The 22946-nt window shown below is 50.3% G+C and overlaps 2 protein-coding genes and 1 long non-coding RNA gene across 5 annotated transcripts; 2 read left to right on the forward strand and 1 right to left on the reverse strand.

Annotated features, from left to right (window-relative positions):
• Positions 1 to 3860: 3860 nt before the first annotated feature.
• On the reverse strand, positions 3861 to 4909 carry LOC116438979. The gene is made up of 2 exons (XR_004238007.1): positions 4801 to 4909; positions 3861 to 4495 (listed from the first exon to the last, which is right to left on the reverse strand). It is a non-coding gene; the product is annotated as an uncharacterized LOC116438979 (long non-coding RNA).
• Positions 4910 to 7486: 2577 nt separating this feature from the next.
• Positions 7487 to 8537, forward strand: LOC116439003 (feather keratin Cos1-2-like). 2 transcript variants are annotated; one of them, XM_032098051.1, is made up of 2 exons: positions 7487 to 7595; positions 7901 to 8537. In XM_032098051.1, the coding sequence occupies exon 2, from the start codon at positions 7922 to 7924 to the stop codon at positions 8228 to 8230; it is 309 nt and encodes a 102-aa protein (XP_031953942.1). In that variant the 5' UTR covers positions 7487 to 7595; positions 7901 to 7921; the 3' UTR covers positions 8231 to 8537. The 2 variants fall into 2 exon arrangements, with proteins under 2 accessions (XP_031953942.1, XP_031953943.1); XM_032098052.1 differs by lacking the exon at positions 7487 to 7595 and adding an exon at positions 7659 to 7792.
• Positions 8538 to 13121: 4584 nt separating this feature from the next.
• LOC116439004 (feather keratin Cos1-1/Cos1-3/Cos2-1-like) lies at positions 13122 to 14148 on the forward strand. 2 transcript variants are annotated; one of them, XM_032098053.1, is made up of 2 exons: positions 13122 to 13222; positions 13530 to 14148. In XM_032098053.1, exon 2 carries the CDS (start codon positions 13551 to 13553, stop codon positions 13845 to 13847), a length of 297 nt encoding a protein of 98 aa, XP_031953944.1. In that variant the 5' UTR covers positions 13122 to 13222; positions 13530 to 13550; the 3' UTR covers positions 13848 to 14148. The 2 variants fall into 2 exon arrangements, with proteins under 2 accessions (XP_031953944.1, XP_031953945.1); XM_032098054.1 differs by lacking the exon at positions 13122 to 13222 and adding an exon at positions 13245 to 13421.
• The last annotated feature ends 8798 nt before the right edge of the window (positions 14149 to 22946 follow it).

Below are 22946 nucleotides of genomic sequence, written 5' to 3' on the forward strand. Positions count from 1 at the left end.
TGTTCCTTGACCTCAGCTTTTGAGTAATGCACAATACCATTGTTCCACATGACTTCAGTTTGGTCAGCCGTATCTAATTCTCCAAGGCTACATTGTTCCGTTAATTTGGTAAGAGTAAAATGCTGTTCTGCTCTACTGTTCTTATCAGGCATTCAAACATTTGGCCTTGACTTCAGGGCCTCATGGCCTCAGGGAGCAGAGGGGAACTCCAGCGTCACCTGGCATCACCACACCGGGAAACCACCCACTGTCTCTGCGCTTGAAGGATTTTCATTAAAAGCAAGCTTTCTGGCAAAATGGTTTGGCCTTTCCCAGATGCAGCCTTTCATCTGCAGAAGCTGCAGCTGCCTGCTCTGACTCCTGCCAAGTTCAGCTGTTTGCTATCAGTGTTTCCAGGCAACCTGCAGCCTTCCTTTCCCCAGAAACTTATTCCTGGAAAGACCACTATGTACATCTGAACCCAGTCCCTAAGCCAGTTCCCTCACTCCTGCTCCCTCCATGCCCTGGAATCAGTTTTACCCCATCTGGCTACTCGTGAGAATTTCCTGAGCAGGTGCAAGGCCATATTCAAACTGACTGATTTCAGAGGTAGACAGAAAAGTTTTATCCCTTCCCCCTGTGTCTCCTGGACTTCCCATCCCTCCTGCTGCAGCCTGAACATGTGATCCTGAGAGCTGTTGTGCTGAATTGAAACTTTGCAGCTCCTGCTCACTGCACTAGCAGAGACCACTAGACAGTAAAGGAGTGCTCCAAGCTGAATATTTTTTGGCATTTACTGGAAAGGAGAGATGGAAATGCTGTCCCTGATGCACCCCAGGACACCATTGGCCTTCCTGGCTTCCAAGTTACGCTGTTGATATCCAACTTGTCATTGACCAGGACCCCCAGATCCCTTTCTGCAGTGCTGTTCTCCAGCATCTCATTCCCAAGTCTGTCTGTACATCCAGGGGTGCCCCATCGCAGGTGCAGAATACAGAACTTGTCTTTGTTAACCTTCATAGAGCTGGTGATTTCCCTGCCCTCTAATTTTTCTGGGTAGGAAGGTGAAGGGTGATGGCTGGCTGGAGTGAACTGGTGCTGTGCCTACAGAGGGGCCATACTAGGTTTCCATGGCTCCTGTTAAAAAACAGTGCAGAACTGAGAGCTGTGGAAGAATTTCTCCATGAGAAGTAAAAAAAAAAATCCACTGCATGGATTCTCATCCTCTGTTTCCTCCACCTTTTTTCCTGAGCAGACTGGAAGTGTTGTCAGAGAATGAAGGAGGACTCAGAGCCCCAGGCTTGGATGCAAAGCAACTTTATTGAGTCTAAAGAAGAAAAGAAATTCACTCACGGAGAGCACCAGGGGCAGCCACTGCAGTGGAGTTCCTGCAGGGTGTGCATCTGCCTGCCCTGCAGAGGGAGGGAGGTCAACAGGTCTCCAGTAGACTGGCCTGGGGAGACACAGACTGAAAAAGGAAGAGAGAGGGGAAGGGAGGCAGGAAGGAAGGCAGGAATGGAAGGCAGAAAGGAAGGCAGGAAGGCAGGCAGGCAGGAAGGCAGGCAGGAAGGAAGGCAGGCAGGAAGGCAGGCAGGAAGGCAGGCAGGAAGGAAAGCAGGAAGGCAGGAAGGCAGGAAGGCAGGAAGGAAGGAAGGAAGGGAGGAAGGAAGGAAGGGAGGAAGGAAGGGAGGGAGGGAGGGAGGGAGGAAGAAAGAGAAACACCCCAGCAGCTGGTTCAACACTGAAACCAGGACTGAGATCTCACCCACTGGATCAACATTGAAACTGGAATTGACATCATATTGATGCCATGAAGATTTTTGCCTTTTCTTTTATACCCCTGTCACGATCCGCTAATGCAAGCGGGGGTTGTGATGGTTCGTTTGTCGATCTCAGAGTGTAAAAGGACACAAGAGATTTAGGTTTTAGTCAAAACAGGGCACCTTTATTAAGTGCCCACAACACAGTAATGCAATAGAAGAGAGTAAGAGAGAGAGAGAGAGAGAAAAACAAAGTAGAGAGGGGGAAAAAGAGGGGCAATAGCTACCAACGGATGAGACGAAGCCCTCGTGGTCTTCTGCCAATAGATTTGTCTTCTTTCTGTGGGGAGATCTCGGGCTCGGTTATTTCAGAAGGTCCCTTTATAGTCCTTTTCAGAAGCGAGGGGCAACTGGCCAAGAGGTTGGGAAATCTACAGCCATTGTTATGGGGTCCATTGCTTTGGGAAATAGGTACAGGACAGACGTATAGGACAGGTGTACAGGAGAGGTGTACAGGACAGGTCGTTCCTTTCCGCGCAGTCCTTCCCGCCTGGGCAGCAAGAACGGCGCAGTCCATTGTGACCTGCACTAATTTTCCTCAGGAATGCGTACCAGTTCCCAGTGGGCACACCCGTAGGCAACACTTGGCAGACGTCCCACCTCAGCCAGGCCAGGACTCCTGTGTTCAGTCTCTGTCCTTGGCGATGATCGTGAGGCAGATGAGGGATCTTCGGACCGTCTCTTACAACGCCGTTATACCTTTTTACAACTTCTGTATTCTTAGCGCTTTTTGCCTACATTCTTGGACTTGTTTGTCAAGCTGAGAGACTAAACATTTTAGAAGCTTTGTAGCTAGGGATCAGTGTGCCCCAGACCCCAAGGTCCGCTCCAGAACACATTCTGTAAACCAAGATAGAACCATCCAGGAGAAGGCTCCTTGGGGAGGGGGGGCTCACTTGAACCTTTCATTGGGGAATCTTTGATAGATCTGCTAATTAGTAAAGCCTATAATGTTATACCCAATGTTGGGGTGGGAGAGAGACACACACTCTGGGGTGGGGTGCATCTCAATGCATATGACCTGGATGTGTGCACCTAAGCATCCTTAAAATAAACACCAAGGAAAAATCCCTTTTCCCCTTCTAACCGTGTATGACTCTTGATTTTTAAGACCAGGAAAAGGCATCAGTTGCTGGCGACCACGAAGGGACCCTAAAGACCTTGAAACTCTCAGTCTTGGGTTGGAACACATCTTGCTTTGCCCCTCTCTTTGCCGGCAAATTACAGAGGGGCCAAAGCAACAATCTAAGACTGTGACCAGGACTTTAGGACCCAGCACAGAAAGGCATCAGTATCAGCTGGGTGGAAGCTGGAACCAGGGCTGGTGATCTCTTTTTATCTCTCTTTCCCTCTCTTTTCCCCTCTCTTTCTTTCTCTCTCTCTCTCCCTCATTAATTCATGTTTCCCACTTTAATTTCTCTCCTCCCTTTCACCAAGCCCCTTAATCCAAAACGCACTGCCATGTGCTTATATAGTAGGTCTGGGACTACTATAACATACCAATTTCCATACCAAGTGAGTAATTTACTAATAAAACTTTCTGATTGTTCATGAACCTTCTGACTTCTGCCATTCCTTTTAACCATGAGCATTAAAGAATCTTGAGTGTTTCCTTCACCTCAACGGTGTGACCCCATGGTCTGCTCAACTTGACTGGCAGATGCTGATCCCAGCTTCTGCATCACCTCAGCCCTGCATGTCTGGACAGCAGCTGAGTCCTGCCAGGTGCTGAAGGATTCTATGAGCTACCTATCTCATCTGCCTTTGACCACATGTGCTGCTCATGGACACTAGACCGGGTAGTGAAGGGAGGAGAAGGAGGAGATGAGGCTGCGGACTGTTCTCAGACATTGTTGTTTCCCTTTCTCATTCCTGCAACTCTTTGGAGCCATCTTTTCCTGTTTGCCAGTGGCTGTGGAGTAGCCAGGGATGTTCTTCATCAGCTCCAAAGAAAAAGGCACAAAATAAAATCCACTAGAGGGAGTCCCATGCTCTGTCCCTCCACCTTTTTCCCTGAGCAGACTGGAAGAGATGCCAAAAGGAAGACGTGGAAGCCAAGGCTTGGATGCAAAATAACTTTATTGAGTCAAAAGAAGAAAAGGAGATGGCTCACAGAGGGCACGTGGAGGAGCCACTAAGATGCAATGGAGCTCCTGCAGAGTGTCCACCTGCCTGCCTGAAAGAGGGACGGAGGGCAACATGTCCCCACTAGACTGGTCTGGGAAGGCACAGACAGCAAATAAAGAGAGAGAGGGAAGAGAGTTAAAAAAGGAAAAAGTAGCCTGCAGCTCTAAATACAATGTCCCAAAGCTCTATCTCTACCCGGAACCAGGTTCAGACATCATGGAGGTTCTTGCCCAAGGACGTTGCCAGCAGATTTAGCAGGGGGGACAGCATCTGCCGCCATAGCCGCTGGTGATGCAGGAGATGTCAAAGCCCCCGGAGCTGATGGGCACTCCACCAGAGCTGAGGATGCTGCCAACAGCAGCGGAGGTGGAGGATCCCACCACGGTGTTCTGTGGGAAGGAGCTGAGGATGGGCCCGGGCAGGGTCACCACCACTGGGGAGGGCTGGATGGCCACGGTGGAGCTCTGGCACTGCTGGACACAGCACTCATTGCAGCTGTTGGCCAGCGGGCAGGGGCCGCAGGGCTGGCAGCAAGGGTTGCAGGACATGGCTCGGGGTCACAGGTGCACCTGGCACAGAGGGCAGGGAGAAGCAGAATGTAAGGACGCTTGAGAAGCAGCAGTGCCCCCAAGCACCCTGCAGCCAAGGCACCTCCTGGCCCACACTGCAGTGCCCACCTCAAAGCCCAGGAGCCACCTCAGCCAAGTCCCAGCCTCTCTCTGCACAAGATCTTCTCCCCCCTGCCTTCTCCCAGCAGAAGCAGCTGCCAGCCCTGGGCTCTGACAGCCCCGATCAGCTGAGACCTCCAGCCAGGAAAGAGCTGGTCTGGAAGCAGGAAGAGAAGGAGGAGAAGGATTGGAGGCTTCCCACTCACCTGATTCCTGAGGAGGAGGAGGAGGTGAGAGAAGTGGATGCGAGAGCAGAGACTTGGGCTGCCTTTTATAGCAGTCCTGCACTGCCTCAGGCCCAGTAGCACCTTGGTGGAAGTAATAATTTTGTGACCAGCTCATGGCAAGTGTGCCCCATCCCAGCTAATGGCAGGGGCTGTGTCCTTGTTTCCTGCATTACTGCCTTTTCATTTCCTGGCACGTGCCATATTCTTTCCTGCTTGAGGGTTTTTTGTAAGTACCAGGAGGACAAGCCCAAGTATTTCCGGGATGTAAACACATCAGCACAGGCAGAACACTCAGATCAAGGGCTGGTGGCATTCCATGCAGGCACGTGATGCGAACCTTTGTCATTCCTGTGGGTTTCTTTGTGGCAAAGTTGCCAGGAAATGGGCACCACTCTTGTGCTTCTTGCCCAAGGACTGCCATGTGAGGGGACATGCTGTGTCAGCACAGGCCCCAGCTGCTGAATTTTTCCTGTCCTTATGTGAATGCACAGATTTTTCTCAGAGTGGTTCCAGGCAGACCGCTGAATTGAAGTCCCTGAATTGATTCTCTTTTGCTGGAGTGTTGCTGGTGACTGGGATGGGACACAGATTCCTCCTCTGCAGACCAATGCCAGATGCACTTGTACAGCTCATCCACCTGGTGCTGAGTGAGGAAGTGGCTGCATCTCACAGCAAATGGGTGTTGGACCGAAGGGACTGGGGCCTGGGTTGTGCTCTGTTGTGAGATGTAGAACAGACTCTCTGTGTGGTACAGGGGAAGTCAAACATCTTTGAGTTAAAGTCCTTTTGTGTTCAAGCACCAGGACCTCCATACCCCCCAAAAAATTGAGTCTGCATGCCTAACAACTGTGTCTGGAAAGATAAGAAGGTGTAATTTTTTAGGCAAACTACCAAGATCCTGATGCTTTTTTATGATCAGGTCTGTTAAACTCGATCTTTGCCCAAAAAAATAACTGTTTTGTACGGACTGCAGGTTCTCATTCTACACCCCACTGTGCTGCTTAAACATGGAGAAAATAGAAGAGAACCAGAGATGAGGAAGAGCAGTTGCATCTGTGAAAAAGAGTTGGAGATGAAGTTATTTTAGTGGTTTTTTGCACAATCTTGCTCTGTTTTGTTTGTAAAGTGCAAAATGAATGTTCCCCAAGTCAAGCCTTGTTTTTTCTGTGCTGGTGATTGATAAGTAATCCCTCTGCCTTTACCTCAACCCACAACTTTTTCTCCTTTTTTTCTGAGAGGGAAATACCTCTTCCCCTCAGAGAAGACAGTCACTGCTCTTCCATCACAGCCTTGCAGTGCTCAGTGCAGCCCCAGATGTTCATTGCACACATTTGCAGTGCTGAGGCATCTTGCAGATGGCACATTCCCAACTCTCATCACACAGAGCACCTCTGGGAGAGGAAAGGTTATTCACATGGGCCGGCAAGATGACACAGACAAGCCACTGCCAGTTCCTGCCATGGTACAGGAGAGAGCACCAGTCAGAACAGCCCTTGCTCTCCCTTTGCACGTCACTGCAAATGCAATCCCATCCTGGGACAGTTCCATGGCAGAAGCTCTCTCACCACCATTTCCTTTCCCCTGAGGCAATAACCCCAGCCCCTCACAGGAAGAGAATCTTTTTCCAATCTCTGGGTGCATGAGGGAAATTGGGATGCCAGGGGAGAACTGAGGCCCTTCCTGCAGAGCTCAGCCTTGCACCGAAGGGTCTCCTGCCTGGATGACAACACAGGAGAACTGTACTTCGCTTCTACCCCTCTCTCCCACCTCTCCTGAAGCCTGGAGCTCATTGAGAACAGTCTTTAGTGCTTGAACCTCAGAAATTTGGGACTACAAAGACAGTTGAGATCTTCTGAAAGACCTGTCTGGGAAACATACAGAGTGGATTAGCCATGAGAGAGGGTCAGTGAAGGATAGATGGTTGGGAAAAGAAAAAAAGAGCTGAGGTGGGGGACATTTGTTTTAAGATACTGACAAGGAAAAACTTGAGCAGGATGTTGAGAAACAGCAAAAAAGAAAAAAAACACCACCTCCTTTCCCCCAAAACAACCCTTAAATTAACTTCATTGTCCTTGCCCATGGCAAGGGGGGGTTAGGACTAGATGATCTTTAAGGTCCTTCCCACCCTTAAAAATTCTATGATTCTTTGGTTCTATGACTCAGTTCAAACACACCTCTCTCTTAAAAATTCCACTTCCCTCCTTCATTCATGAATCTGCTATTTCCTTCAGCCCTACACTGCACTGCAGGGTGTGGAATGGGGGGAGTTTTGGTCAGTACACAACTGTACATTTCTGCCTCCTCACATTTTTCTCTGTTCCAGGATGAGCCCTTCCTATAGGTTGGCATGGATGCCAAGATGTGAAAACTACTTTGCCACTAGAGCTTTGCCATAAACAAACCCATAGAAATTACACAGCTTTACATTATGTGCCTGCATGGAATGCCACCAGACCATGATATAAGCATTCCGTCTGTGCTGATATTTTTATGTCCCGGAAATTCTTCGGCCTCTTATCTCAGCACTTACAGAAGAATTCATGTAGAAAAGCATGTGACATGTGCAGGAAATGAAAAGGAGGGAGTGCAGGAAATATGGACACAGCCCCTGCTATTAGCTGGGATGGGGCACATTTGCCATGAGCTGTCACAAAATTATCACTTCCACCAAGGTGCTACTGGGCCTGAGGCAGTGCAGGACTGCTATAAAAGGCAGCCCAAGTCTCTGCTCTCGCATCCACTTCTCTCACCTCCTCCTCCTCCTCAGGAATCAGGTGAGTGGGAAGCCTCCAATCCTTCTCCTCCTTCTCTTCCTGCTTCCAGACCAGCTCTTTCCTGGCTGGAGGTCTCAGCTGATCGAGGCTGTCAGAGCCCAGGGCTGGCAGCTGCTTCTGCTGGGAGAGGGCAGGGGGGAGAAGATCTTGTGCAGAGAGAGGCTGGGACTTGGCTGAGGTGGCTCCTGGGCTTTGAGGTGGGCACTGCAGTGTGGGCCAGGAGGTGCCTTGGCTGCAGGGTGCTTGGGGGCACTGCTGCTTCTCAAGCGTCCTTACATTCTGCTTCTCCCTGCCCTCTGTGCCAGGTGCACCTGTGACCCCGAGCCATGTCCTGCTGCCAGCCCTGCAACCCTTGCTGCCAGCCCTGCGGCCCCTGCCCGCTGGCCAACAGCTGCAATGAGTGCTGTGTCAGGCAGTGCCAGAGCTCCACCGTGGCCATCCAGCCCTCCGCAGTGGTGGTGACCCTGCCCGGGCCCATCCTCAGCTCCTTCCCACAGAACACCGTGGTGGGATCCTCCACCTCCGCTGCTGTTGGCAGCATCCTCAGCTCTGGCGGAGTGCCCATCAGCTCCGGGGGCTTTGACATCTCCTGCATCACCAACTGCTATGGTGGCAGCAGATGTCGCCCCTGCTAAATCTGCTGGCAACGTCCTTGGGCATGATTCTCCAAGATGCCAGAACCTGGTTCTGGGAGGGAGATAGAGCTTTGGGACATTGCATTTACAACGTCAAGCCATTATTCCCTTCTACTTTTCTTTCTCCTCTCTTGCTGTCTGTCTCCCCAGACCAGCCTAGTGGGGACGTGTTGCACTCCCTTCCTCTGCAGGGTGGGCAGATGCACACTCTGCAGGAGCTCCATTGCATCTTAGTGGCTGCTCCTGGTGCTCTCTGTGAGCCATCTCCTTTTCTTCTTTTGACTCAATAAAGTTATTTTGCATCCAAGCCTTGTCCTCCAAGTTCTCTTTCTTTCCACAGCAACTCTTCCTGTCTGCTCAGGGTAAAAGGTAGAGAAGCAGAAGGTGGGAGTCCCTGCAGTGAATTTTATTTTGTGCCCTTTTCCCTTGGAGCTGGGGAAAACGTACCTGGATACTGCACAGCCAATGGCCATCAGGAACACCGAGGCTCCAGAGGGTAGCAGGAGTGGGTTGGTGTGTGAATTGATATGTGCAAGTCACCAAACCGCAGCTGAAATGCAAAGACTTGATTTATTTCATTACCTCATTAACTGAAAGGTCCCAAGGCATCACCAGGCTACAGAGACACATAAAATGGCAACAGTGGCACCGTTAGGCTCAGTCCAATCCTGGCAGGTCACTGCCTGTCCCAATATCTCAGGAGGCCTCATGCACGCGCAGTTCATCGCAATGCTGTGCTTTTGTGACCTCTGAGCTTTTTGATCTCTCTGTCTCTCAGCAGGAGGCTCAAGACTGTCTGTGAGAGATGCCTCTTAAGGTTCTGATAGCTTTTCTATTATCCCTCAAGCGACAGAGGGTAATCAGCAGTAAATATGTGAAGTTTCTCGCGTGGATATTCTCAGCCTCCCCAGCTACAAGGTCACTTTGTGCAAATCTATCATCCTCCTCTCCAAATCTTCCAGTTTTAACCTTTTCCTCCCAACAGCTGGGAAACAGCAATGTGTGGCAACAGCCCACAGCCTCATCTCTACCTTCTCCTCCCCTCCATTACCCGGTCTAGGGTCCACACACATCTCATAGAGTCCCTCAGCTCATGCAGTGCCCAGCTCTCTCATAAGATGCAGCACTGAGGTATTTCAAAAGTTAGGATTGGTATCAGCCATACTCAGCATATGCAGTGGTAAATGACTTTTGCTTGAGTATGTGCAGATGACTTACTGCTTCACTGTTAATTCACATTTCTCCCATGTACGGGTAGATGTAATCTGTCCATCAGTGTCTTCCTGACTGAAGCGTTTGACCAAACCCGTGCCCAAGGGGGACTGCAAGACAGACAAAGGAAGATGGACCCTGGTGAAGACAGGGTCTGCCATAGACAGCCCACAGATCATAGAGTCATCGAATGGTTTAGGTTAGACAATCTTGTCCCATCCAGCTGCTGTGGGCAAGGACATCTTCCACTAGACCAGGCTGCTCAAAGCCCCATTGTCACCAAAAACCTGGAAATAAAATCTCCAGCCAATTTCCTGGGTCAGAAAGCTGACATTACTTTATTAGCAGAGCTGGATGCATGGGGATGTCTCCTCAAAGCATGCTCAGTAACCCAATAGACCAGGTTGTATGCTGAAAATGAATACATATTCATCATGCATATATGTTATTTATTTCCATAGACTTGTTTGGATATGGTTCCAGATCTTCCGATTAATCTTTTCTCCATGAGAGTATCTTAAATATGTGGTCAGGTCATAAGGTACTTCTCTTATCATTTTTCATTCTGACACACAATCCTTGTTCTCATGTTGAGGTTTAGGATTTTCCCTTTTGCTTCTTTCTTTCATGGAATTTTGTCCCATCTGTCACTAAGAAACAGTAAGGACTGACCCTTAAGAGGGACAAAAAAATTACCATGGGAAGGGTGTGGCTGGCTACTCTCTTAGCTGGGGGGTTTCTCTTGGAGAGGCAGAGATAACTCAAGATTTGGGCTGGGAAAAAGGGGGCTGGGCACAGCTCCTAACGCTCTTGCTCTCCCAGCATTCAGAGGAAAGCAGGCTGTGGTCGCTGTGGGGGAATTCGCCACCCCTGCAAGGCTCTGTCTCCTGCTTACTTATCCTACCGTGAGTGATGCTCTGCTTGTGGCAGCTGCTGCTGCACTGGAGCCTTATTAACATCCTAGCTCACTAGGGGGGAAACCTTTCACCATCTGCTCAGCTGCCTCAGGGGTAACCCTGGCCCTTTCCCCCTCCAGGGGAGCCTCTCCCGGCCGTGTTTGGGAGCCGGGCTGCCACTGCCATGTTTCTGCTGCCTCTTGCTTGCTGCCCTGGGTGAGCCCGCCCTGCCGTTCTGGCTGCTGCTCCGAGGTTTCTGCTGCAGCCATTTTTGCCATCCAGCCCACCCGCCATTGCCACGTGAGAGAGACAAGGCCAAGCTGGCGCCACAGCGCCCCCTGCAGGCGCAGGGAATCACCGCACCTGCCCTGCCCGGCTGGGAGCCACCAGCGCCCCTGCCGGCCGTGAGCGGAACTGCACCGAGGGGAATGTGCTTAAAGAGCGGGAAGAGACTGCTTATTGGGTTTTCTGTTCTTCTTTGTTGTTCTGTGTTTGCCTTGTTATACATACACATACTAGTAAAGAACTGTTATTCCTTTTCCCAAATCTTTGCCCGAAAGCCCCTTAATTTCAAAGTTATAATAATTCCGAGTGACAGGGGTCATATTCTCCATTCCAAGGAAGGTTTCCGCCTTCCTTGGCAGGCACCTGTCTTTCAAACCAGGACGTCTCAAAACTAAGACATTGGCTAGTACATATTAATCACTAATATAAGTAAATAAGGAAGCATTAGCTGACACAAGACTTATCAGTCATAGATGTAGAGAGTTAACAAAAGGTCACGTTAATCTCTGGTATTTGTACTAAGCACTGTCTGCTACAAAGCATTAACCATGAATATAGGGATCATACAATATGTGCTAAAGTCATCTTCCCCCACTGCTGCAAAGACTTCTTGAAGAAATACAACTTGTTTAGTAACAAATGCCCCCTTTGAGACTTTAATATAATTTCTTTAAAGTGTCATATCCAGTTATTCTATTAACTGAGTCTGCACAACAGTAAGCACTGAATTAAACAAGTGATTAAGGTCATGAGTACTGCATCACATTACAATAAGTACAACAGATTGTTTTAACCATCCTAAGCTGAGGAGTATCGGGCCACAAAAGCAGCCAAGAGAAATCTAGTCCCTCTCTCTCTGTAGCACTTGTGGCTGGTTTCTTTAGTTATTTCTTTCCATTAGTCAGGAGTTACTGGAAAGACTGAATACATCCCTTTAAATTCTTCACATCCGTGATTATGTCTCAACAAGAAGTAGTCAATTGCTGCTCGATTTTCAAGGGCAGCTTCTCTGACTTGTGTCATTTCTGTCCTCAGACCTGTTAATGCTTGTGAAGTGTAATTTATATCTTTAACTAAAGCACACGTGGTTCTCTTTATGGTGTGATAGTTCACAGCTACCCCAACTCCAGGTGTTCAAAGGGCAGCAGCAACCAGGTCACTCTCACTAGATAGGGTAACTAGAGGATCACAATCCTCTGTCGACTGATAAGCTGAGCAGTTTTCTCTTTTGTGCTTCACATCCTCTTGGTGAAATAGTAGAGGAGTTAACCTACCAATCACACAGGGCACTTGAAAAATACTGGCCAGAACACGAGTAGGCCGGTCAGCCACACAGCAAAACCCATCCTATAGGTAACTTAGTGTTGTCCCAGGCGTAAGAAATTTGTTTGGTGCTATTGCATTTTAAGGGAGGTTGTAGCTGTGTTAGATGTTAACACTTAGAGGAGCAATTGACAAATACTACACATTGCTTTTCTCTGCGCAGCCTGATTGTGGCAGATGTTATCCTAACTTGTGAATCACCTCAGCCCTGCATGTCGGGACAGCAGCTGGGCCCTGCCAGGTGCTGGAGGACTGTAGGAAGTACAGGTGTCATAAAGGGTGTCATGTCTTTGACCATGTGTGCTGCTCATGGAGTGGGTAATGGAGAGGAGGAGAAGGAACGGATGAGGTTGTGGGCTGTTCCTCTCACAGTGAAGATTGTTTCCCACATTCACTGCTGCCACTCTTTGCATCCAGGATCTCCCTGATGGCCATTGGAGTAGCCAGGGATGTCTTCATCAGCTCCAAGGGAAAGGACACAAAGTAAAATCCACTACAGGGACTCCCACACACAGGTTCTCCACCTTTTTCCCTGAGCAGACTGGAAGCATTGCCAGAGAACAAAGGATGACTTGGAGGCTCAGGTTTGGATGAACAACTTTAATGAGTCGAAGGAAGAAAAGGAGGTGGCTCACAGAGGGCATCAGGGGCAGCCCCTAACATGCAGTGGAGCTCCAGCAGGGTGTCCATCTGCTCCCCTGCCAAGGGACAGAGGGTAACACATCCCAACTAGACTGGCCTGGGGAGACACAGACAGCAGGTGGTAAGAAGGAGCAGAGTGGAAGAAGGAAAGAACATCAAAAGCTCTGTCATGTCCCCTCACGTGGCATTTCTTAGGCATGTGAGCAAGAAGCAACAGAGCAGTGCCCATTTCCTGACAACTTTGCCACAAACAACCCAATCAGAAATGACCCAAGTAAACATCACCTGCCCACAAGAGATGCCGCTGGCACTTGATCAGAGCCTTCTGCCTGTGCTGACGTCTTTCTGCCACGGAAATCCTTGTGCTTGTCTTCCCGGCACTTACAGAAGGAACCCTTCATATAGGAAGGAATGCAAAATTACCAGGAAATGAAGAGGCCACAGTGCAGGAAGCCAATTCACAGCCCCTGCCATTAGCTGGGATGGTGCACACTTGCCATGAGCTGGTCACAAAATTATTACTTCCACCAAGGTGCTACTGGGCCTGAGGCAGTGCAGGACTGCTATAAAAGGCAGCCCAAGTCTCTGCTCTCACATCCACTTCTCTCACCTCCTCCTCCTCCTCAGGAATCAGGTGAGTGGGAAGCCTCCAATCCTTCTCCTCCTTCTCTCCTCCTGCTTCCAGACCAGCTCTTTCCTGGCTGGAGGTCTCAGCTGATCGGGGCTGTCAGAGCCCAGGGCTGGCAGCTGCTTCTGCTGGGAGAAGGCAGGGGGGAGAAGATCTTGTGCAGAGAGAGGCTGGGACTTGGCTGAGGTGGCTCCTGGGCTTTGAGGTGGGCACTGCAGTGTGGGCCAGGAGGTGCCTTGGCTGCAGGGTGCTTGGGGGCACTGCTGCTTCTCAAGCGTCCTAACATTCTGCTTCTCCCTGCCCTCTGTGCCAGGTGCACCTGTGACCCCGAGCCATGTCCTGCAACCCTTGCTGCCAGCCCTGCGGCCCCTGCCCGCTGGCCAACAGCTGCAATGAGTGCTGTGTCAGGCAGTGCCAGAGCTCCACCGTCGTCATTGAACCCTCCCCAGTGGTGGTGACCCTGCCCGGGCCCATCCTCAGCTCCTTCCCACAGAACACCGCCGTGGGATCCTCCACCTCGGCTGCTGTTGGCAGCATCCTCAGCTCCGGTGGAGTGCCCATCAGCTCCGGGGGCTTTGACATCTCCTGCATCACCAACTGCTATGGTGGCAACAGATGTCGTCCCTGCTAAATCTGCTCTGGGAATGTCTTTGGCAAGAGCATCCAAGATGCCAGAACCTGGTTCTGGGCAGAGATAAAGCTTCTGGACATTGTATTTACAGCTTTGAACCATTGCTTGCTTTTCCTATTCTTCTCTCTTTGCTCTTTGTGTCTCCCCAGACCAGTCTCATGTGGACCTCTCACCCTTCCTCCCTCTGCAGGGCAGTCCAAAGAACACCACATGGGAGCTCCATCTTAGTGGCTGCTCCTGGTGCTCTCTGTGCGCCATCTCCTTTTCTTCTTTAGACTTATTAAAGTTGCACTGCATTTAAGCCTTGGCCTCTGAGTCATCTATTTTTCTCTGGCAACTCTTCCAGTCTGCTCAAGAAAAAAGGTAGAGAAAGCAATGGGTGGGGCTTGCTGCAGTGGATTTTACTTTGTGTCCTTTTCCCTTGGAGCTGATGAAGAACATCCCTGGCTACTCAGCAGCCAAAGGCCATCATGGAAACTATGGCTCCAAAGTGTTTCAGGAGTGGGGATGGGAAACAACAACACCTGGGGACACCCCACAGCCTCATCTCTTCCCATCCTTCCTTCATTACCTGGCCTAGGGTCTGTGGCCAGCACACCTGGGAAAAAGTGGATGAGATCCAAACATCACACAATCTCTCAGTGCCTGGCAGGGCCCAGCTGCTGCCCAGACATGCAGGGCTGAGGTGAGTCATAAGTTAGGATTGGTAACAACTCAATCTGTGCACTGAAGTTCCCATTGCCATGAACCTGACACCCCCAAAAGGATCTAATGTTTTGTTCCAGGTGTCCATCTTCCCTGTGCAAATGACTTGTGGCTTCACTACTAATGCCAACATTTAGGAATGTTTTCAGCTGTACTTGAAAATTTCTGTTTGGTCCTTGGCCTTCAGCCCCAGGCAGTGCTCCAAATCCCATCATTCGCTGGGTTTCCACATTCTCCTGGATGCAGAAAATGAACTCCCAAAGACATTGCTGGGCTCCAAATACCAGCTCAGGTTCACAGCATTCTGTGATGCATGTGGCCTTCCACATATGCTCCTCCTTCCTAGACCGCTGGGCAGAGACAGCAGCTGGCTTTGTCCTTCTAACTGGGTGCTGGCACATCTTGCTGTGTCCAGAAATGAAGGCTTCACCTGCTCCTAGTGAGACCTGTTGCCCAAGCACTAGTCTCAGTTGCCAGAACCAAATCATCTCCAGTTCCTCTTCACTGTGTGCATGTCCCCCCAGGGGCAGCCCCTCCACCTGGCTCCATTTGGGAACCACAATATAAAAAAGACGGTAAGCTACTAGAGAGTGACCAAGGGAGGCCATGAGGATGGGGAAGGGTCTGGAGGATCCGTATGAGGAGTGGCTGGGATCGCTTGGCCCATTCAGCCTGGGGAAGATGAGACTGAGGTCAGACCTCATTGTGGTCTTCAACATCTTCCCAAGGGGCACCAGAGGGACTTTGACTTCTCCTACATCACCAAGTGCTATGGTGGCAGCAGGAGGTGCCCCCCTTGCTAAAGACATGGGTGACGGACCAGACAAATAGCCCAGAAGATGATTCCAGACTCAACTAAGCAGACTGCGGCCTTGGCTTTCAGAAGGGCTGAGCATGTGTGTCTCCTGCTGCAAAGGAGGAGCCCTTTGGAAAGGGCCTGCCTGGACTCTCTGGAAATATGGCTAAGTGTCTCATTCACTTCCTCTGCTTTCTCCATTTCCACCTTTTGCTTTGTTATTTTCATCTCCTCTCAGTCTTGACACCCACCAACAGCTTTTTAGGGGGACTTGCACTGACCTTTGGCTGCACACGGTGATCCTTTCACCCTTACCACCTCTCAGAGACTTCATGTTTCTCTTCCTCGGCCCGTTAAACTCTGCTGCATCCCAACATCTGGCTCTGTGTGGTCCTTTCCTCTCTGGATCCTCTGTCAACATGCCACAGGAGAAGGACATGCTCTGGGACAGTACAAGTGGGTGAGCAAGTGGACCTTTCTCATTCCTGAAGGATTGAGAAGACAGGACTCTCTGCCTGCTGGCCTCCTTCAGGCCCTGATCACTGGAGAACAACAGCTCTGGCTACTTCACAGCCAGTCACCATCAGCCCTTCCCTTGCTGCATGTCTTCCCAGAAATGTTCCCCTTGGCCTCAGAATGTGCCCTGTAGATGGTGACCCCAGCTTGTGCTGTGTTCATGGGAGGATCCCAGTGCTGCAGAAGGCCCTGGGAGGTCCAAAGGTCCCCAAGCACACAAGGCAGCTCCCCCTGCTCTTGGCTGAGCTGTGCTGGGGGAGACGGTTTGGACAGAAGATGTCCACAAGTATGGCAGTAGGAGATAGTAGGAGAAATCACCGAGGCTGGAGCCCAGAGCCTCCTCCTCATGTTCCCACCCATCTCAAGAAGGAGGGGGCATGGCATGATGTCCCAGTCTCAACAATTGCAGGCAGTGGGGAGTCTGCTTGTCCCAGAAACATCACCCTCTTCAGCCCCGGGAGTACAATATTGAGACACTGCTTCATGCAGAGCAGCTCTTGGTGCCCCCAGAATCCCTAGCAAGAACCACTAGAGAGCTTTAAGGTTTCATGTAATTATTGCTCAGGTATTTGAAGCCATCCTCAAGCATGAAGGAATTGTCAAATGCCTCTCAAGGAGAATATTTGGCCATTCATATCACTGTGGCGGTAAAGAAGTTTTAGCTACACTTGATCAGAATTACCTCCCCTTCCTAACAAGGACTCCCATCAGGCTCACTGCAAAAGAAATTTGGAGAGACAGAAATGGGAGCTTGAGTGCCACCAAAGAGGTCCAGTCCAAGAAACATAAGGAGAAGTACGATGGGGAGTGCCTGGTCAGTGCCTGGGAAAGAAAAGAGGAAAGCTTTGAGAATAAAAATTATTTCAACAAAAAAGGAAGAACACAACATTTCTGTCCATCCTTCCTCCCCCCATTTTCTCCTGCTCCAATGTGAGCCCATCTGTCGCGGGTGGAGAGGGAGCTTCAGACAGTTTATTAAAGAAGCCTGGCCACTGAGTCACAAGGTGCCGAGAAGACCCCCTTGCTCTCTAAACCCCTTCTCAGAGAGAGGAGTCCAGGGGTGCCTGGATCTTATCTTAAAAAAAGATATTATGCTGTAAGATTTGGAAAGAAATGCTCCAAAAAATACAACCATCTAAAGTCCTTGGTAGATCTACTTTGTATCTTTGGCAAGTTGAACAGATGGAGCTAGTTATGGTCATTTCCATAATGTTATTACCTGGAGATCTTAACTGCAGTATTTCACATTCTCCCTGGACCTCTTTGAACCCCCCAGGGCACTTTCCCAAAGGATTCTTCCTAGCAGGTCCCTGAGGCAACAAAAGTCTGCATTTATGGAGTTCAGGGTTGCAATTTTGCCCTCTGTTCTGCACAGCCACTGCACACCACAGACAGGAGAGCTACCCCAGCTTTCTCCAAAATCCCGGTAAGGTCTCAGGTCTGCAGGTGTGCACAAACTTTATGATGTTCTGCTCATGTTTTGCCTCAGGCTTCTCTTACACGTGTCTGGAGTCAAGTGGGCAAGACAAGTCAGTGAGTCAGAGAGTCAAGGTCAGGATGAGGCCTCATGACAGTATTCAAGCTCCAACAATATCCAGCAGTCGCCAGGAGTGTTCGTAGAGGAAAGGAAGGTCCCAAGTCAAGCTGGGAAGTCACACATATGTCAGAGTCCAAATTGAGATTGGTGAGCTCCATGGCCAGATACAGGCACAGATGTTCGGAGCCAAGTATTAGAATTTTAGCTTGAGAGCTCCTCCTGTGCAAACAGAAGTTGGACCTGGCTGAAGCCTCCTGGCAGCACCATCTGCCAAAGTTCCCAGCAAGGCCTCTAAAGGGAAGGGAGCAGCACTCAGCTATGCCATGTGGGTTGATCCAACTGTCCTACATCTCACAGCAGAGCAACACCTGAACATGAGCTCCTTCAGTCTAAGACCCGTTTGCTGGGAGGTCTCAGCCCTGCTCAGTCGGTCAGTACCGGTGAGCTGTAGAAGTGCATCTGGCATTGGCCCGGACAGGAGGAGCCTGTGTCCCATCCCAGTCACCAGCAACATTACACCAGAAGGGCATCCACTGAATGATAACAACCTGCAGAAGTGGGCAGGCTTCCTTGGTCTTTCTCCCTTTCCATGAGGCAAGAAATGGAGAGTGCAGGAGGCCAAAGCTGATTTCAGTGCTCTGCCAGGTTGAAGCCATGACCATTCAGCTGTAGATTCCAGACCAAGTGCCATTCCTGATGTCAAAGGGAACGTGTTTCTCTCTGAGATCATGAACACACCAGGGCAGAGTCCCATTGCTCTGACCTGCACATGCCCTCAGGAGGGTCACCCAAGCACAGAATGACACGCGTGTACTCAAACACACCTGCGTGGAATAATGCAACGATCTGTGTGCTCACACAGAGTCAGCAAAGACAGAAAGAAGAACAGACAAAAAAGATGGGCAGTTCTGGGAACTCTGCTGAGGAGATACTAGGGACAAGTGTGGCAGAAAATTACTTCGGTATCCTGGAGAAGGATCAGGTCCCAGACAACTCCTGGTATTCGCAGAGGACCCACAGAGAGTGCACAGAAAGAGGATGAGCTAAATGAGGCCAACACAATTTTTCTATGAGCACTGTCAGAGTAGCAACAGGCTCCAACCCTCCCAGCAGATGCAGACCTGTGTGCAACAGTGAGTGACCATCACGGAGAGATGGGAAAATCAAGAGAAAATGATGGGTCATGTCCCCTCACATGGCAGTCCTTGGGCATGTGGGCAAGAAGCATGAGAACAATGCAATCACTCCCATGATCTGAGCATACTAAATGCACCGAGCATTCTTTCTGCCCCAGAATTCCTTGAGCCTCTCATCCTGGCCCTTACAAAAGCTTTCATAGAGGAAAGCACACGGAATTAGACAGGAAATGAAGAGGCCAAATTGCAGGAAACCAGGACACAGCGCCTGCCATTAGCTGGGATGGTGCACACTTGACATGCGCTGGTCACAAAATTATTACTTCCACCAAGGTGCTACTGGGCCTGAGGCAGTGCAGGACTGCTATAAAAGGCAGCCCAAGTCTCTGCTCTCGCATCCACTTCTCTCACCTCCTCCTCCTCCTCAGGAATCAGGTGAGTGGGAAGCCTCCAATCCTTCTCCTCCTTCTCCTCCTGCTTCCAGACCAGCTCTTTCCTGGCTGGAGGTCTCAGCTGATCGGGGCTGTCAGAGCCCAGGGCTGGCAGCTGCTTCTGCTGGGAGAAGGCAGGGGGGAGAAGATCTTGTGCAGAGAGAGGCTGGGACTTGGCTGAGGTGGCTCCTGGGCTTTGAGGTGGGCACTGCAGTGTGGGCCAGGAGGTGCCTTGGCTGCAGGGTGCTTGGGGGCACTGCTGCTTCTCAAGCGTCCTAACATTCTGCTTCTCCCTGCCCTCTGTGCCAGGTGCACCTGTGACCCCGAGCCATGTCCTGCAACCCTTGCTGCCAGCCCTGCGGCCCCTGCCCGCTGGCCAACAGCTGCAATGAGTGCTGTGTCAGGCAGTGCCAGAGCTCCACCGTGGCCATCCAGCCCTCCCCAGTGGTGGTGACCCTGCCCGGGCCCATCCTCAGCTCCTTCCCACAGAACACCGTGGTGGGATCCTCCACCTCCGCTGCCGTTGGCAGCATCCTCAGCTCTGAAGGAGTGCCCATCAACTCTGGCGGCTTTGACATCTCCTGCATCACCAGCCGCTCCTGTGAGAACAGGTGCCTTCCTTGCTAAAGCTGCTAACAATGTCCTCGATCAAGAACCTCCAAGACCTCAGAACATGGTGTTATACAAGAGATAGAGCTTTAGACCTTTGTATTTAAAATACCTCTTCATCTCTGGCTTCTTCTGTAAAGGGTGGCAGGAAGCATCCAGCCTGCAATACCCATTGTCTACTTTTCCGTTTTTCACCTTCCTCTCTCTCCTTTGCTGTCCACGTCTCCCTAGGACAGCCTAGTGGGACCTGTTGGCCTCCATCCCTCTGCAGGCCTGACAGACGGACACCCCCACTGCATCTTAGAGGCTGCTCCTGGTGCCCTCTGTGAGACTCCTCCTTTTCTTCTTTAGACTCATTAAAGTTGTTTTGCATCCAAACCTGGGCCTCTGAGTCCTCTTTCATTCTGTGACAACTCTTCAGTGAGCTAAGGGAGAAAGGTTGTTTTTGGAGAGGATTAGGTTGGGCACAAAAGGGACCCTTCCTCATTCCCAGAGGAAGGAGAGCGTAGGACTCACTTAACTTGGTTGTCTTTTGTGCCCTGTCCCTTGGAGGTGAAGGAGATGCTCCTGACTACCTCAAACCAATGGCCACCAGTCCATGCAGCCTTGCTACATCTCTTCCCAGGTCAGCCTCAAGCACTGTTCCTTGGAACACACTGTGTGAAAGGGGAGCTGCCCAACCACTGCTGCCTTTCAGTGAGGAGCCCATGGCTGCAGGAGGGCAGTGGATGAGGTCAGCAGCCCCTTCGGCTCCTGGGGAACAGATCTCTCATGAGCTTTTTCTGGAGTAGGCAGTTTAAATAGAGGATGACTCCAAAGGGTGGCAGGACTGGCAAGACAAAAATATCTGGGAACAGTCCACAGTTTCACCTCTTGCTTTCCCTCTTCTCCGTTACTTGGTGTAGAATCCATGGCCAGTGCACACAGGCACAGGTAGATGTACCCCATATGGTCCTTCAGCACCTGGCAGGGCCCAGCCACTGCTCAGGTGTTCAGGCCTGAGTTAACTCTCAGGTTAAGATTGGTATCCCACAAAAATGAGTCCCCCTCTCCCAGTGAACTCAACACCCCTGTGGGGACTGCAGCTCCAGAGTGCCCAAAGACCTGTGGCTGCTCTGTGGTACTTTGTCTCCTCCAAGCCTGGGGCAGCCTTTTTGGTCCTGCCAAATGCCAGCTCTGCTCTGGAACGGCTCCTTGCAAGAGCAGTTATCCCTCCATCCCCACTGGGTGTTGTAGCAACAAAGAAATTGCCTGAGCAATCAGGGATTGGGTTTGGAAAGTTAAAGCCCTGACAGAACTAAAACTGGCCAGGGACATCAAGGGCAATAGGAAAAGTTTGCAGGGGTATTCTGCTGATAAAAGGAAGACAGGAAAAATATGGGCCCTGTTCAATTTCAGTCTGGGAGGACACACCAGGGCAAAGAGGTCTGTGAAGAAGCCAGAGGTCACAGCAGACTTGATGGAACTGTTGGGCCACCATGTGGCAGTCCCAAAATCAGCCCCCAGTGTAGGAGCTTTGGGGTGGTTCGGACGGCGACGAGGACGGTGACGAGAGATCTCTATAGTCAGATCTTGGATCATGCGGTTTATTGCAAAGGGCATGGGTATAGGGGCACTGCTTAGAGCTGCCAGCTGCAGCTCTGAGCAGGCCCAAGAGAGCAAGATAGTAAGTAAAGAGAGAGAGAGAGCGAGAGAGGAATGAGAATGAAGAAGTGAGAGAGAGTGTAGTAAGAGAGAGTAAGAGTGTGGTAAGAGTGGAATATGTAAGAGTGTGCGAAGAGTAAGAGAGGAAGTGAGAGTGACTGAAGTTCTGGTTACAATACAATAAATCATCTTCTGTACTGAATATTCTAATTGTCACTAACCAATCTAATGCAAGATACAAATCCTATAGCATTTACATACAGCCTATAAGAGTTCTTATATTACCATAGAGTGTTACATCTTAACTTCTAAAAACTACTCTTTGGACCCCTTCTGCTGAGCTAGTAGGGTCTGCTCTGACCCTTGGACCTGCCTGCAAGCAGAGGGTATTGTTCAATCAAGAGGGGATTACCTTCAGTCGGCCATACCATTGTTTTCCAGTTGTTCAGTAACTAAGACTTGGTATTTCAAAAGTGGCTTTCATTTCGATGTCGCTTATAGTTTTCATATTCTCAAAATCTTTTGTCAGGCAATCATATTTATAAGGCTTTCCTGTTTCATCTTCCCCAACACCCCAGTCTCATCACTCATCTCTGCCCTTGGCCCTGCACAGCCAAGGAGTGACACTGGCACCCCACACCCAGGGAGGGACATTGGCACACTACAGCCCCTTCACCCCAGAGCCCCACAGGCTGGTGCTGCCCTTGGGGCTGGTATTGTCAGCCTAGTGGTCCATGAAAAGCTGGCAGCAGCCCCAGAAATAGAGGCTGGGAGTGTGGAGCAAGCAGGAGCTGCAGCTCAGACCTGGGACCTGGAGGGACCAGCAGGAGCAGAACTGCTTGGAGCAACTCTGGCTGTATGAGAGTGTGAGCAGGGATTCCCCCCGTATCAAGGGACTATCACCCATCTTCCACAGTCATGGGCACTGTCTTTTCTGTTCCTTGAGTATACAAGGAACAGAAATTGTCACCAGGAATGGAAATGCACATGTTTCCACAGTAGACAGCATAATGCTAAAATAATGGAATTACGGGATCATAGAATGGTTCAGGTTGGAAAGAATGCTTACTGGAGTTACTGTTTGGGTCCCTGTCTCAGTTATGGTGTCCTCACATGTGGTTTAAGTCTCTGTCCCAACCACTGTGTTCTCAGATGCAGTTTGGATCCCTGGCTCAGTCGTGGCATTCCCAGAGGTGGTTTAGTCCCTGCCCTAACCACAATCCTCTGACTGAAATGAGTCATGGCTCAACTGGCACAGGTCAAACTCCAACACAGTGCCAAAAGCTGCTGGCTTTCATTGGGGCAAGCAAGGCACCTTCCTATCAGCTGGGACACCAATTCACCAGGATTTTTAGCCTGCTGAAGTGTAAAATCCCAGGATATGGGAGGTGATAACTGCTCCAGGCACTTGCCCAAACCCTTTCACACACCCTGTCACCCAGGCACCAGCCACCTCAGGGCATGTTTCACTGTTGTCTCACCCAAAAGTTGTCTCCTCTCATGCCAGGATGACACTGGTTTCCACAAACCTGACAATAAACCAAGTGTTAATTAGTACAGCTAATTAACTAGCTGTTGTTAAATTAAATTTAATTCAAGTTAATTAAACAGCTTGGGTGAGGGTAAACAAGGACTTAGGGAGCCTGCAAAATGAAAGAACCCATTTTACTCATGGATGGGAAGAGGGATGTGTATTCCCTCTCCCTCTCCACTCCATTGCTCCCC

Source organism: Corvus moneduloides, unplaced genomic scaffold (assembly GCF_009650955.1).
Source record: "Corvus moneduloides isolate bCorMon1 unplaced genomic scaffold, bCorMon1.pri scaffold_63_arrow_ctg1, whole genome shotgun sequence".
NCBI lineage: Eukaryota > Metazoa > Chordata > Aves > Passeriformes > Corvidae > Corvus > Corvus moneduloides.

Excerpts from the sequence above, each read along its gene's own strand:
- LOC116439004 (XM_032098053.1), top strand. The coding sequence starts at position 13,551 with ATGTCCTGCAACCCTTGCTGCCAGCCCTGCGGCCCCTGCCCGCTGGCC.
- LOC116439003 (XM_032098051.1), top strand. The coding sequence starts at position 7,922 with ATGTCCTGCTGCCAGCCCTGCAACCCTTGCTGCCAGCCCTGCGGCCCC.